This window comes from Solanum lycopersicum, chromosome 4 (assembly GCF_036512215.1).
Source record: "Solanum lycopersicum chromosome 4, SLM_r2.1".
NCBI classification, from domain to species: domain Eukaryota; kingdom Viridiplantae; phylum Streptophyta; class Magnoliopsida; order Solanales; family Solanaceae; genus Solanum; species Solanum lycopersicum.
This window is the reverse complement of record NC_090803.1, coordinates 62,586,040-62,599,940: the sequence shown is the minus strand read 5'-3', so window position 1 is coordinate 62,599,940 and position 13,901 is coordinate 62,586,040. Positions and strand designations below refer to the sequence as shown.

The 13,901-nt window shown below is 29.2% G+C and overlaps 1 protein-coding gene across 1 annotated transcript; it reads left to right on the top strand.

The window, feature by feature from the left end:
- Positions 1-137: 137 nt before the first annotated feature.
- LOC138348222 (uncharacterized) lies at positions 138-2,940 on the top strand. Its single transcript, XM_069296852.1, has 4 exons — positions 138-392; positions 566-1,220; positions 1,937-2,114; positions 2,199-2,940. Exons 1-4 carry the CDS (start codon positions 138-140, stop codon positions 2,938-2,940), a joined length of 1,830 nt encoding a protein of 609 aa, XP_069152953.1.
- The last annotated feature ends 10,961 nt before the right edge of the window (positions 2,941-13,901 follow it).

Sequence of the window (13,901 nt, the reverse complement as noted above, 5' to 3'; positions counted from 1 at the left end):
TCTATGCTACAATTCATAAACCAATGATATGGTTTAACATGGTATCAGAGCCCATATCGTGAGGGATCGATCTCGGCAGAAGAAGACAGAAAAAGGTACTGAGAAGCAGTGAAGAAAAACTCATTAAAGAAACATCAATGCCGACAGATGAAGCAACAACAATGGCAGAAAATGAAGTTACATCTCTGAATCACAATCATCCACTTTATGTTCAAGCATCTGATGCACCTGGAGTGATTTTGGTCCCAATCAATCTAACTGGACCAGAAAATTATTCTTTATGGATTCGATCGATGAAATTGGCTTTTAGAGGAAAAGGAAACTTGAATTTATTGATGGATCGTGTAGGAAGACAACTTTCAAATGAGCAATGGAGGAACAATGGGAAAAATGTAATGCGATAGTGTTATCGTGGATTGCGATTACTGTTACAAGTGAATTAATGCCAAGGATTATATATGCCTCAAACGCGAAAAAGGTTTGGGAAGATTTTGAGGAAAGGTTTAATAGATTAGTTCTAACGCTAATTTATCATTTATGGTCTGAAATTGCATCTCTTAAACAGGGTACTGATTCTGTAACTTCATACTACTCGAAGCTCAAGGATTTGTGGGCTGAATTGGATGTGATGATTCCATCACCAGGTTGCAATTGTGAGAATTCAACAGCCTATGTGGGACATATAAGATCACAAAGTCTTCTAAAATTCTTAATGGGATTTAATGAGAGTTTTAGCAGTATTAGAAGTAACATTTTGGCTGGGAAACCAACAGTAACTGTAAATGAAGCGTATGCAGTAGCAACACAAGAGGAAAGTCAAAGAGCATTGGGAGTTTCAGAGAGAACAAGAGATCATTTAACACTCTTAGCAGGAAAAGCTCAAACATACAATCCTAGGCCAAAGAAATTTGTACCTTCTGGAACAATATGTGATCACTGTGGATTCAAAGGTCACTACAAGGGTGATTGCTACAAATTGGTAGGATATCCACCAGGATTTCAAAGCAAAAGAAAAGGAATTGATGGTTACAAAAATGACTACAAAGCAGCTGAAGGTTTCAGGCCTGACTTCAAACTAAATGCACATTTCACAAGGAATTTTCATGACTTCAATGATAAAGAAAAGCAAGTTGAAGGTCACATGACACCACCTCAATATCAAGATTTGGTAGATAGGATGGATAGAGCGGGAACATCATATTGTGTTGCTAATATGTCAGGTTTGACTTCTTTAAACTAAAAAACAAGTAGAGTTTATGAATGGATAATCAATAGTGGAGCTATACACCACATAACACATAATGAGGAGATGTTAACCACTATTAGAAGAATACAAGAAAATCGCGGAGGAGTATAAGTTCCAACAGGAAGTATATGTGATATCAAAGGAATTGGCAATGCACAGTGTCTATAGGATTGTGAACTTAGAAATATCTTGCATGTGCCAGACTTCAAATTTAGTTTGTTGTCAGTATCGAAGTTAACTAGGGAATTATCTTGTTCAGTGTGTTTTTTCCCTGATTTTTGTGTCTTTCACGGACTCTACAATGGCAAGATGCTGGGGATTGGTTAGGAAATTGAAGGATTATACATTTTAAAGAATCAAATACAGTCACCAGCACAAGCTATGGCTACTGCAAATATGAGTGAGGATGCAACATTATGGCATTTGAGATTAGGACATGCCTCAAATGGTATTCTACAACGTATTCAATCAATGAAGTATTTCTCAGACAAGTATGTACAACATAAATGTGAGATTTGTCCCCTAGCAAAACATAACTTTAGAGGCATTTGAAATAATTTATGTAGATGTTTGGGGGCCATATAAGAAAACCTACTTTTGATAGGAAACAATGTTTTTTCACTACTGTTGATGATTATAGTAGAGATACTTGGCTATGCCTCATTCACTCTATAAGTGAGGTTATTGTAGTGCTCAAGGATTTAATTGCTTTAATAAAGAATCAGTTTGGTTTGTGTGTGAAAACCTTAAGATCTGATAATGGTACTGAGTTTTTTAACTTTTCTGTTAACGATTTACTCGCTTCTCAAAGTATTATACATCAGAGTAGTTGGGCATACAGTCCTCAACAAAATGGAAAAGTAGAGAGGTAACACAGACACATCTTGGAAATGACAAGGGCTTTGAGATTTCGAAGTTCTATCCTAATTCATTTTTGGGGTGAATGTGTTAGGACTGCTGTGTATTTGATCAATAAGCTCCCTACTGAAGTACTTGGTGGTAGGTCACCTTATGAGATGTTGTTAAAGAAGATCTCTAGACTTGATCATTTAAGAGTTTTTGGGTGCTTATGTTATGCAGCTCAATTGCCAAAAGGGGACAAGTTTGCTCCTAGAGCCAGGAAGGCAATCTTTCTTGATTATTCTGAAACTAAAAAAGGTTATAGGTTGTTTGATTTGATTGATAAGGTATTCTTTGTGTATAGAGATGTAACTTTCAGAGAATCCACCTTCCTTTACCAAACTGAATTTGTTTCTACTGATCTTGACATATTTGAACTACAAAATTTAGATTATTTTTCCCCTCATCTCATTATTTTTTCTGGTCCTCCAACTGACTGCAACATTGCTCTTATACTTGGTCTCATTGTAGAAACCACTCCTAATAACCCAACTGCTGAATTACCCCCTTTACCATTTCCAGAAGAACCTTTCCAAATTATTGATCAGTTTCAGTCTAGAGCTTCTAGAAATATTAAACCACCTGGATGGTTAGGTGATTATGTCACTTCTTCCAAGGATAAACCATCATCTGCAAGTTGTTCATATCCTATTTCTGATTCCCTTCAGTACTCACATTTTTCCACTCCTTACCAGATATACTTGTGTTCTTTTTCTCCTCAAGTTGAACCAAAATCTTTCAAAGAAACATCTCAAGATGCTAAATGGATTGCAGCTATGACTGATGAGCTTTAAGCCTCGGAAAGTAATCACACTTGGGTAGTTGTTGACTTACCACCAGGCAAACAAGTTGTTGGATCTAAATAGGTGTTTAAGATAAAGCATAAGGCTGATGGCACTATTGATAAATACAAGGCAAGGGTAGTTGCTAAAGTGTATACTTAAAAGGAGGGTTTAGATTACCATGAAAGATTCTCACATATGGCAAAGATGATAACTGTGAGAGCTCTAATTAGTGGTGTAGCCTCTCAAGACTGGCCCTTGATTCAAATGGATGTCAATAATGCATTCCTTCAAGGTGATTTACATGAAGAAGTTTACATGTTCCTACCTCAAGGTTTCCACAGACAGGGGGAAACTAAAGTATGTAAGTTGTTGAAATCATTGTATGGCCTGAAACAGGCTTCAAGACAATGGAATATCAAACTATTTACTGCCTTGTTGGAAGCAGGATACACTTAAAGCTCACATGGCTATTCCTTATTCATTAAACAGTGTGGGAATGACATAGTTGTAATCCTGGTTTATGTTGATGATTTAATGATCACAGGAAACAACCAACAATTGATAGATGATCCCCAGAAGACACTACATAGCAAGTTCAAAGTGAAAGACTTTGGGCAACTCATGTATTTTTTAAGGATTGAATTATTGAGGTCAGAAAAGGGGTAACTACTTAACCAAAGGAAGTACATTTTGAAATTACTCTCCACAGTAGGATTGGGAGGAGCTAAGTCAGCTTCCACTCCCATGGAGATGAATGTAAAACATACTACACTGGAGTATGACTCAATAGTTGGAAGTGTTGAGGATCCTATGCTAAGTGATATTCATAGTTATCAACAATTAGTTGGGAAATTAATCTATGTGACCATCACCAGGCCTGATATATGTTTTGCAGTCCAAGTCCTCAGTCAGTTTATGCAACATCCTAAGAAGTCACATTGGGATGCAACATTGAGAGTGTGCATATACCTCAAACAAACACCTGGGCAAGGGGTGTTATTGGCAAGAAAACCCATCACAAGCTTGACAGCATATTGTGACTCAGATTGGGCAGCTTTCCCCAATACAGGAGGTCAGTGATAGGATATGTAATTCAACTTGGAAATTCCTTAATCTCATGAAAGTCAAAGAAGCAACATACCATCAGCATATTGTGACTCAGGAGCATGGCAGGCACAGTAACAGAGATTATTTGGTTGACTGGATTATTAAAAGACCTAAGGGTAGACATTACTAATCCAGTCATATTATATTGTAATAGCAAGGTTGTTACGCAGATTGCTACCAATCCAATCTTTCACGAGAGAACTAAACATATTGAGATTGACTGTCATTTTATAAGAGAGAAGATCAAAGATGGCTTGGTCAAGCTCGAATATGTGGGAACTAAATCTCAGCTGGCAGACTTACTTACAAAAGGTTTAGGGATTGTACAACATCAATTTCTTCTTTCAAAGCTAGGAGTCCTAAATGTCTTCCATCCAGCTTGAGGGGGAGTATTAAATAATACAGTGTAATTAGAGTCGGTTAAGTCTGTTAAGCAGTCACGTAAAATTTGTTATATCAAATTGCACATTAGAAAGTTAGTTACAGTGAGTGTGATGTATAAATAGACTGTAACTTGGATCTGGTTCATATATGAAAATACTTTCTCTTTCTCTTCTTCAATGAAATGCTCTTTATGCTACAATTCATAAACCAATGATATGGTTTAACAATTTGTAAATATGTCTTTTCTATTCTTGTATATACATTTTTTTCAATTACTTTGATATGTTTTTCAAAAATAATATTTCACTCTTCACAAAAGGTAGGTATGATAATTTTAAAATGATACTTCCTCCGTCTCAAAAAGAATAACTCTATTTCCTTTTGTTTAAAAAAGAATAACCTCTTTTCTTTTTTGGCAACATTTTAACTTTAATTTTTCATGTGTCATGTTTAAGACCACAAGATTAAAGGGTATTTTGGTGCATTTGACATAACTTTAAATTAGAACAACAAGATTAAAAAGTCTTCTTTCTTTTCTTAAATTTCATTCCAAGTCAAATTAGGACAATCTTTTTTAAACGAAGGGAACACATAAATTACGCGGGGGAGCAATATATTTTATAATAAGTAAGACTAGTAACTTTGAAAATATTGTCTATTACCTTGCAAGTAGTATATGGAAGTTACTCCCTCGTCCACGATTGTTTGTCGGGTAAAGTCATGCACTCTTTTCAAGAAAAAATTAAAATAAAATATAATTTGACTAATATAATTTTACAATACTAAGAATATTAAAAGTCTACATAACTTTTCAATTAAACAAAATGGAGCAATTATTAAGGACAAAATTGAAAAAAAAAATTAATTATTTTTTGATTTTTTAAATTGACAATTAATTTAAATATCTATTTTTAGTATATCTGTCAAACAATTGTGAACAAATGGATTACATGATATTCTATACTGTGACTTATAAATGCCTTAATTAACTGTAATTAGAGTATTCAATTATGTTTATTGCATTAATTTATTGGTAATGTCATATTCTGTGATGGTGGGCAGTCCTTAACAAGTCTTCCTCACCAAATCAATTATTGTCCAAGCATTCTTTTCTTTTTCTTTGATATAAAATGGTTACTTCATTGTATATATACATGAGTTTTAAATTCTTCCTATTTTGACTTCTTAATAAGAACATAACTTATTCTATTTTTAAAAAATTATTTTCGTAAAAGAGTTTGAAGCTAAGTAGCACGGATTTTTTATTTTTATGTCACACTCGATTTTTCAAAATACACTATTTTGAAAAATAATTCAACACCATCTATTGGCACTTCTAAAGAAGTCAAAGATATATATATATATATATATATATATATATATATATATATGCTATTCTTTCTAATATATAAAGAGAAAAGTATATATTATTTCGGTCCATTTTTAATTGTCACATTTTTTTTAGTGTCAAACGATATATATATATATATATATATATATATATATATATATATATATATATATATATATATATATATATATATATATATATATATATATATATATATATATATATATATATATATATATATATATATATATATATATATATATATATGCTATTCTTTCTAATATATAAAGAGAAAAGTATATATTATTTCGGTCCATTTTTAATTGTCACATTTTTTTTAGTGTCAAACGATATGTACTTAACTAATATTTTACAATGTACATTTTCATCATATTGATGACATGCAAAAAATTACAATTTATAGTACTTTGCGTATAAATTTTGAATATCTAATTCTTTTTTAAAATATCGAATTAATGAAATCTACTTTCACTTTGAAATTAGTTCAATTTTTCGAATAGCGCAACATGACAATTAAAAATTATTTTTGGTGTGTGTACATAGATTCTTTTGTCTGAACAAGCAAACACATGCATCTTATGTGACATAATACAGATTAATTTGAGTGTATTTCACGTGAATTGCCACATATGACATGTGTACTCACTATTTTTGGGATACAATATGAGAGTTTGGAGCCTAAAGGGAAAATTTTTTTAACAAAAATTTCATAACGGTATATAAATTTTCATTTTAACCAAAACGGTAAAACCGTTGGTAGAGCAGCGATTTTGCTCGCCGAAAAAAGTAAAATCGCTGCAATAGCAGCGATTTGCTAATTTTAAATATCTTTTTAAAATAATTTTTTATTGCAGCGATTTCTAATATAATTTTTTTAAATAAACCGCTACCTTAAGAAATTTAAAAAATATATTTAAAGCAAATCGCTGCCTATCAAATTTTTATAAAATTTTTTAGTAATCGCTGCTTCTGCAGCGACGTTATATTTAGAAAAAAATTAAATAATTTTTAGTAATCGCTGCAACTGCAGCGATTTTACATTTTGTAGATTTTTTTTAATTTTTTTTTTAGTGATTTTACATTGTTAATTTTTTTTAAATTTTTTTTGGTAAATCGTTGCTACTGCAACGATTTTACCTTTTGTAATTTTTTTAAAAAAATTTAATTAAATCTCTTCCTGTAGCAGCGATTTACCAAAAAATATTTTTTTTAAAAAAAAAATTAACAATGTAAAATCGCTACAGTAGCAGCGATTTACTAGAAAATATTTTTTTAAAAAAATTACAAAATATAAAATCGCTGCAATAGTAGTGATTTACTAAAAGTCGATGCAGTAGCAACGATTTATTAAAAAAAATTAAAAATTATTTTTAATTTACAAAAAAGAAAATTATATTGGAATCACTTCCATTGCAGCGATTTCTTGAATTTTTTTTTTAAAAAATATTTAAAATTAGCAAATCGTTGCTATTGCAGCGATTTTGCATTTTCCGGCGAGCAAAAATTGCTGCTCTACAAGCGATTTTGCTGTTTTGGTTAAAATAAAATTTATATACCATTTTGAAATTTTTATTAAAATTTTATACCCTTTTGACTTCGGACTCTACAATACGAAATGGGTGTATGTACTAGTTTGTGTTAGCATTAGGAAATAAATTGTGATTTTGTTATTCATTTTAACTAAATCGCATGATCTTAAAGAACTTTTACAATATCTTAATTAATAAACTAAATCTTCAACTTTTGTTAAAAAATGTCAATATTTGTATATATTTTATAAATGATGTAACCATCACCAAAAGTGGATCAGCCCCTGAGTAAGCCACAACAAAAGCTTCTAAAGTGCTTTGCCATTTGTAATTCTTTTTCCTTTCTGTTTTGGGGTTGGGGTAAATTCTTGATTCAAATAACTTATTTAGAAAGTAAGTTGGAAAAAAAAGAAGAAGAAGAAAACCATATAAGAATTTACAGGTTGAAACGTTCGTTAAACTGATAAAAAAATAAATTGTAATTATAAATAAAATATGATGAAATACATGTTTTGTACTTCTCTTAGTTTATTTTCGAAATTTTAGGATTGTCAGTAATATATTTTTTATTATAAAATGATTTAGACATTCTTGCAATGTATTTAATCGCTATAATCTCTTTATAAATATCCATAAATTTATGCAATTTTGATATTTCTCTTCAAGTGAATACTTATATGTTTTGTTATACAAACATGAGCTAGGAATATTTAAGATATACTAATAATCTTCAAATTAAACTCTAATAAAAATTGTGTTTATTTTATAAAATTTCATAAAACTTCTATGCCTACATCGTCTTCTCATAAACATTGTGTTTATTTTATAAAATTCTCACATGTGAATCATGCATTCCCAAAACATCAGTCAAAGAATTAATTTTTTATATTCCCAAAATAATTTCATGTTTAATTTACTTCTTCTTTTTTGTTGTGTGTGTAGCTATAGTATTTAAAATTTATTTTTTCCAACAATTCATTTATGGATTTGAATTGTATTCCCCCATCTACTTTGCTTTTCATGTACCTTTTCAAAATTGGTCAAAAAAACATTTTTGGTGCATATATGGCATGTACTTAAATTACAATTATTTTTGTGTGTTGAATATTTTAAACACGATTAAAAGCGGGCATTTGTGTTTTATTCTGCTTTCTTTTGATTATAATAATAATTTATAGTGATGGTAGGGGACTTTATAATTAACTCTTTTGACCTACTAACTAGTTGATGAAGGTAATTGGTTTATTTTTGAAAAAAGTGCCTAACTAAAAATATATTTCTACCAAATATACTAATATTATCTTTGCTTTTAAACAAGACACATACATGCTCTTTAATTTGGCCTCATTTCATATTTATGTCCTTTAATTTTGGTGTGCATAAGCAAATACTTAAACTTGTATAAAATTGTACAAATAGATACACACATTCTACATGGCATCCTACATGTGACAATTTGCATCTTAAGTGTTGTCCTACATGTTTTATGTCACGTAAAACACATGTGTCTACTTATTCAATTTTATACAAGTTTAAGTGTCTACTTTTGTAGAAACAAAGTTAAAGGGCATAAATATAAAATGAGGTAAAGTTAAAGAACACATATATTTATTATGCTTTTAAATAATTACATATATTATCATTTTTAATTATTTATACATGAATATTGTAATTTTGTATTTCATATAAATAGTACATATTTTTACTAAGTGCATTAGTCGTTGGTGGTACACCCGTCTTTTTCAGTTCCTAGATTCGCTTCTGATAGTACTTGATAAGCATATAAGGTTGTATCTTGATACTTCTCTTTATAGCTAGTGCCTACTTGTATGGCTCGTAGAATGAAGAGTCAATATAGCAAATAGCGAGATCGAAATTTTTGTTAAGAGGTTCAAAATATAAAAAAATTAAGAGGAATTAAATATTTAATATGTATAAAATCATAAGTTGTGTAATTTTTTTCGGCATAATTGATAAATATTTTTTAACTTGATTGTAAATCATATTTATGTTCTTCAACTATGGGCACAAGTAGACATTTAAACTTGTGTAAAATTGAATAAATAGACGCACATGTCCTACATGCCATTTTTTGTTCTATGCTTATTATTCTATGTATGACTCATGTGCTTAATTGTTCAACTTTATATAAGTGCAGGTGTTTATTTGTGCATACCTAGTATGTGAAATGAGGTCAAGTTAAAGGACTTATTTCTGTATAATCCTTTCTTTTATTTTTCCAAATTGTCAATATTGATACTAATAATACGTAAATATAATTTGTTCTTAAAAAAAAATTTAGAGTTTTTAGAATTTCTGGTAAGGCTTGTAGAAAATTAAACTAATTATGGGGCTTTATTTATAATTCTTAATGATTCAAAGATTCTCGAAAATCTTTGGAGTTGATGTTGAATTCCTGGCAACGCAAAATCGTAAAGATATTTTAGCAAATGAAAACATCTTAGTAGCTAACAAAAAAAGGAAGCAATTCTGATCTGTGATAAAGGCTAGTGAAATGGAATCAACTATCAACCTAAATCGTTACTTTTTTCGTTTTTGCATGAACTTCTTGACTCTGCCTGAATTTATCAGTATACAAGAAAACTGCAAAATGCTAAAGTGAGGATCTTCAATCCGTGAAATTGACAGTCTTAAAATGAATTTAATTTGATGATCTCAATCATTCATCAACTAATCAAAACATGTAAATAACGTCTAGAGTAGATTTGTTTAATGTCATTGAAAATATTGGAGTTCATACTTTTTTTAAAATATATTTATTTAAAAAAGTGACAATTATAATCTACATAACCCGTCAACTTTTTCAGAAAAATTATATTCATCTTTTTATTTAAGGAAATCGATGGACATCCCTCAGTTAAAATTGAGGGACATTGTCTAGTCATCGTTTTTTAGGCAAAAAGTAAAATTAAAAATTGAAGCTTTCCATTAATTATGTCCTTCAATTTTTAACGCTATCTTTTTTTAGTAGTGATATCTTATCCTTGCATAGTAAAACTATGGAGTTGTCACTTATCTAAAAGGCATAATACATAAATGTGCTTTTTAACTTAGCTTCAAATTATATTTACGGCTTTTAATTTTGGATGTGCACAAGTAGGCACTTAAACTTGTATAAAGTTGAACAAATCGACACACATGTCTTACATGTCATTTTTTGTCCTACGTAGTGTCTTAACGTGTATTGTGCCATGTAGGACTCATGTATTTATTTATTTAAAAGTTGGATAGTTAAAGTGTCTGATTGTGCATTATAAAAGTTGGAGGTCAAAGTTAAAATTTAAATTCAAATTTAGGGTCCGATATATGTATTATGCGTATAAAAAAAGAAAAAAAAAGGTTTTTGATACCTTCTAGCATCTAATCTTAAGCTACGAAAGAGCATTTATTCATTTAGAATAATGATTAACTTTACAAGAAAATCAGTTACTTAATTATTTATTCCAAGTATTATATGAATCAAAATAATTATTTACATTTTTTTTAATTCATTTACAATCTGGCATGATCGATTCAATCATGGTAATAGAGAATAAAGTCACGATACATACGTTCTTTCTATTTATTCTATCTAAAAAGTTATTTTAATATAGATCAGATTCTAAACTACATTTTTTTATCTATATAAAATCAAATCGACGTATTATTTTATCTTTCACTCCATAAGAGTGGATTCAGTCCTCTTTAGAAAGCTCGTCGATGGGAAAGAACATTATAAAGTCCCTTATCAATTAACCCGAATATTGAGCAGTCATGGCCTTTGGGTTATATTATGTTCAAATCAAATTAGTTGTATCCTTAATTATTTCACATTATAGTTGCATCTATTTTGTTTACATACCTAAAAATCTATTTACTTAGAGAAGTGTCTTTTTATCAGAAGTACTTTTAGACACGCCTACATATACTAATAATTTATATTTGGGTAATTAATTTAAAATGTCGATTATTGATATAAAATTATGATTTAGAAATTAATTAGCTAGGAGGTATAGTTTCTCAACGCTTACATATACAAATTGTGAAATTTAATTTAGCTTATGTAAAATGACAATCACAAATCTTATTAGGAAGAGCTCTCTCTTACAAAAATATTTTCAGATATTTTTGAATCGATAGGAAGATATCGAAATATATACTTAAAAGAATATGTTCAAAAGTAGTTATCAATATAATATCATATATTACTCTCTTCGTTTTAATTTATTTGATTACTCTTTTTTTAGTCGGTTTCAAAAAGAATGTTTCTTTTATGTTATAACAATTTTATTATTTTAACGGTCTACATGACATGTTTAATCTTATAAAATTAAAATTTATTTTAATATATTTACATTTCTTTCATTGAAGCTCGTAAGATTTAAAAGTTTATTTTCTTAAATTTTTTGTAAAATTTAAATCAGATAATTAAATTAAAATTAAAAAAAAAAATCTTTTCCTACAACACTTTTTCAGATAGCAATTTAAACACGGAAGATTCGATGATGTAGACCATAATTCTCCTCTAATAATGATCTCAAAGACATTTCTTTTCTTTGGAAATCCAAATATATCCAACAATATATGTTTTCCACTTAAATTAAGTCAATAGGAAGCTATGAATTGAAAATTTTATTTTTGAATAATTATTAAAACAAAGAACAATTCAAGAAAATGGACCATAATGTTAATATTTGGACAAAGAAATTAATAAATTAGGAAGAGCTCTCTTATAGAAATATTTTTCAGATACATTTCGAAATACTATATTAATTATCTCCAATTATGGCATGTCAGTAGAAAAAGGCCAAATAAAATAAACTCAACGCAAGGGAAAACTAACAACTAGCCTTTAATTATTGGTATATAATATAATTAATAGTACTTGATAAGCATATAAGGTTGTATCTTGATACTTTTTTTTTATATAGCTACTGTCTACTGGTACACTCGTAGAATAAAGAGTTATAAGTGGGTGAGTCAAAAGTTCTTATTAAGAGGTTTAAAATATGATAAAGATAAAATGGATTTAATATTTAGTATGTATGAAATAATAGGTGGCGTAGTTTTTTTTAGGCATAAAATATAAATGTTTCTTTTAACTTAGCTTTAAATTACATTTATATTCTGTAACTTTAGATGTGTACATATAGACAATTAAACTTGTATAAAGTTAAATAAATAGATACACATGTCCTATATAACATTCTACGTGTAATTTTCTCCTACGTGTATTGTGCTATGCAGAACTTATGCGCCTATGTGTCCAACTTTATATAAATTAAAGTGTCTATTTTGTACACATCTAAAGTTTGAGGGCACAAATGTAAAATAAAACCAAGTTAATGGACTTATTAATGTATATGTCTTTCTTTTATAGGACTTATTAACGTATATTTCAATATTGATACTAATGGTACGTAAATATAATTTGTTATTTAAACAAATATTCAGAGTTTTTAGAGTTCCTTATGCAGGTAGAAAATTAAACTAATTATTTGACTTTATTATTAACCCTTTACAATTCAAAGATTCCCAAATAGGACAACTTTGAAACCGTTGTTGAATTTATGGCAAGGCAAAATCGTAAAGATATTCTAGCAAACTAAAACATCTTTGTAGCTAGAGAAAAAAAAAAGAAAGCAATTTCAGTCTATGGTAATGGCTAGTGAAATGGAATCAGCCTAAATCGTTAATTTTTTTTACTTTTGGATGAACTCCTCGACTCTGCTTGACTTGACTTGACCCCTTGTACAGGATAACAAAATGCTAAAGTGAGGAACTTCCACTCGTGAAATTGACAAAGTCCTAAAATGAATTTGATGATCTCTATCGGTCATCAACTACCAAATTAAGTGAAAGAATGATCGAATGTGGTATAAAGGACATTTAAAGTTTTCCCTTGTTTGTTCTTTCTTTTCTTCTGCAGTTTCTTGAACTTCCTAGTCAAAACATGTTTATTAGGTCTAGTGGTAGATTTGTTTAAGGGAGAAGGATCAAAATTATTCGTCAATTTTAATTTATTGGTTGATTTAACCCTTTTAGTTAAAAATAAGTTATTTTTATTCCGATTGTTAATAAACTTATTAAATATATCCCTTCTTGAAATTCATTTATAAAAACAATATTTATTGAGTTTAATATATAAATGAATTTCTGTGGGATAGAATAACACGAAAAATTAACCATAAAAATTCAAGTTTTTTATTGATTTTAACCGTCAATTTTTAACGTTATGCTTTTTTTAGTAGTGATATCTTATCCTTGCATAGTAATACATGTTTAACCATAAAAATCCAAGTTTTTATTATTGATTTTAACCGTCAATTTTTAGAGCTTGTTTGGCTCAGCTTAAAAGCAGGTCAAACTGACTTAAAAGCTGGTTTTTGACTTATTTAGCTGTTTGGCAATACTCAAAATAACTTATTTTAAGTTAAAAAAAACTTATTTTAAGTTAAAAAAACTTATTTTAAGCCAAAAGTTAAAAGCTGAGGCAGGAGTGCTTTTTTTTTTTTTAGCTTATAAGCTGTTTTAAGTTGACCACATTTTTTCCTTTTTGTCCTTTATATTTTTATACA

What these genes read in the sequence shown, in the direction of transcription:
- LOC138348222 (XM_069296852.1), top strand. Translation starts at nt 138, where the DNA reads ATGCCGACAGATGAAGCAACAACAATGGCAGAAAATGAAGTTACATCT. An exon ending in TTGTGTTGCTAATATGTCAG is followed by an intron (nt 1,221 to 1,936) that starts GTTTGACTTCTT and finishes AGGTTATTGTAG; the next exon opens with TGCTCAAGGATTTAATTGCT. An exon ending in CAAAATGGAAAAGTAGAGAG is followed by an intron (nt 2,115 to 2,198) that starts GTAACACAGACA and finishes TGAATGTGTTAG; the next exon opens with GACTGCTGTGTATTTGATCA.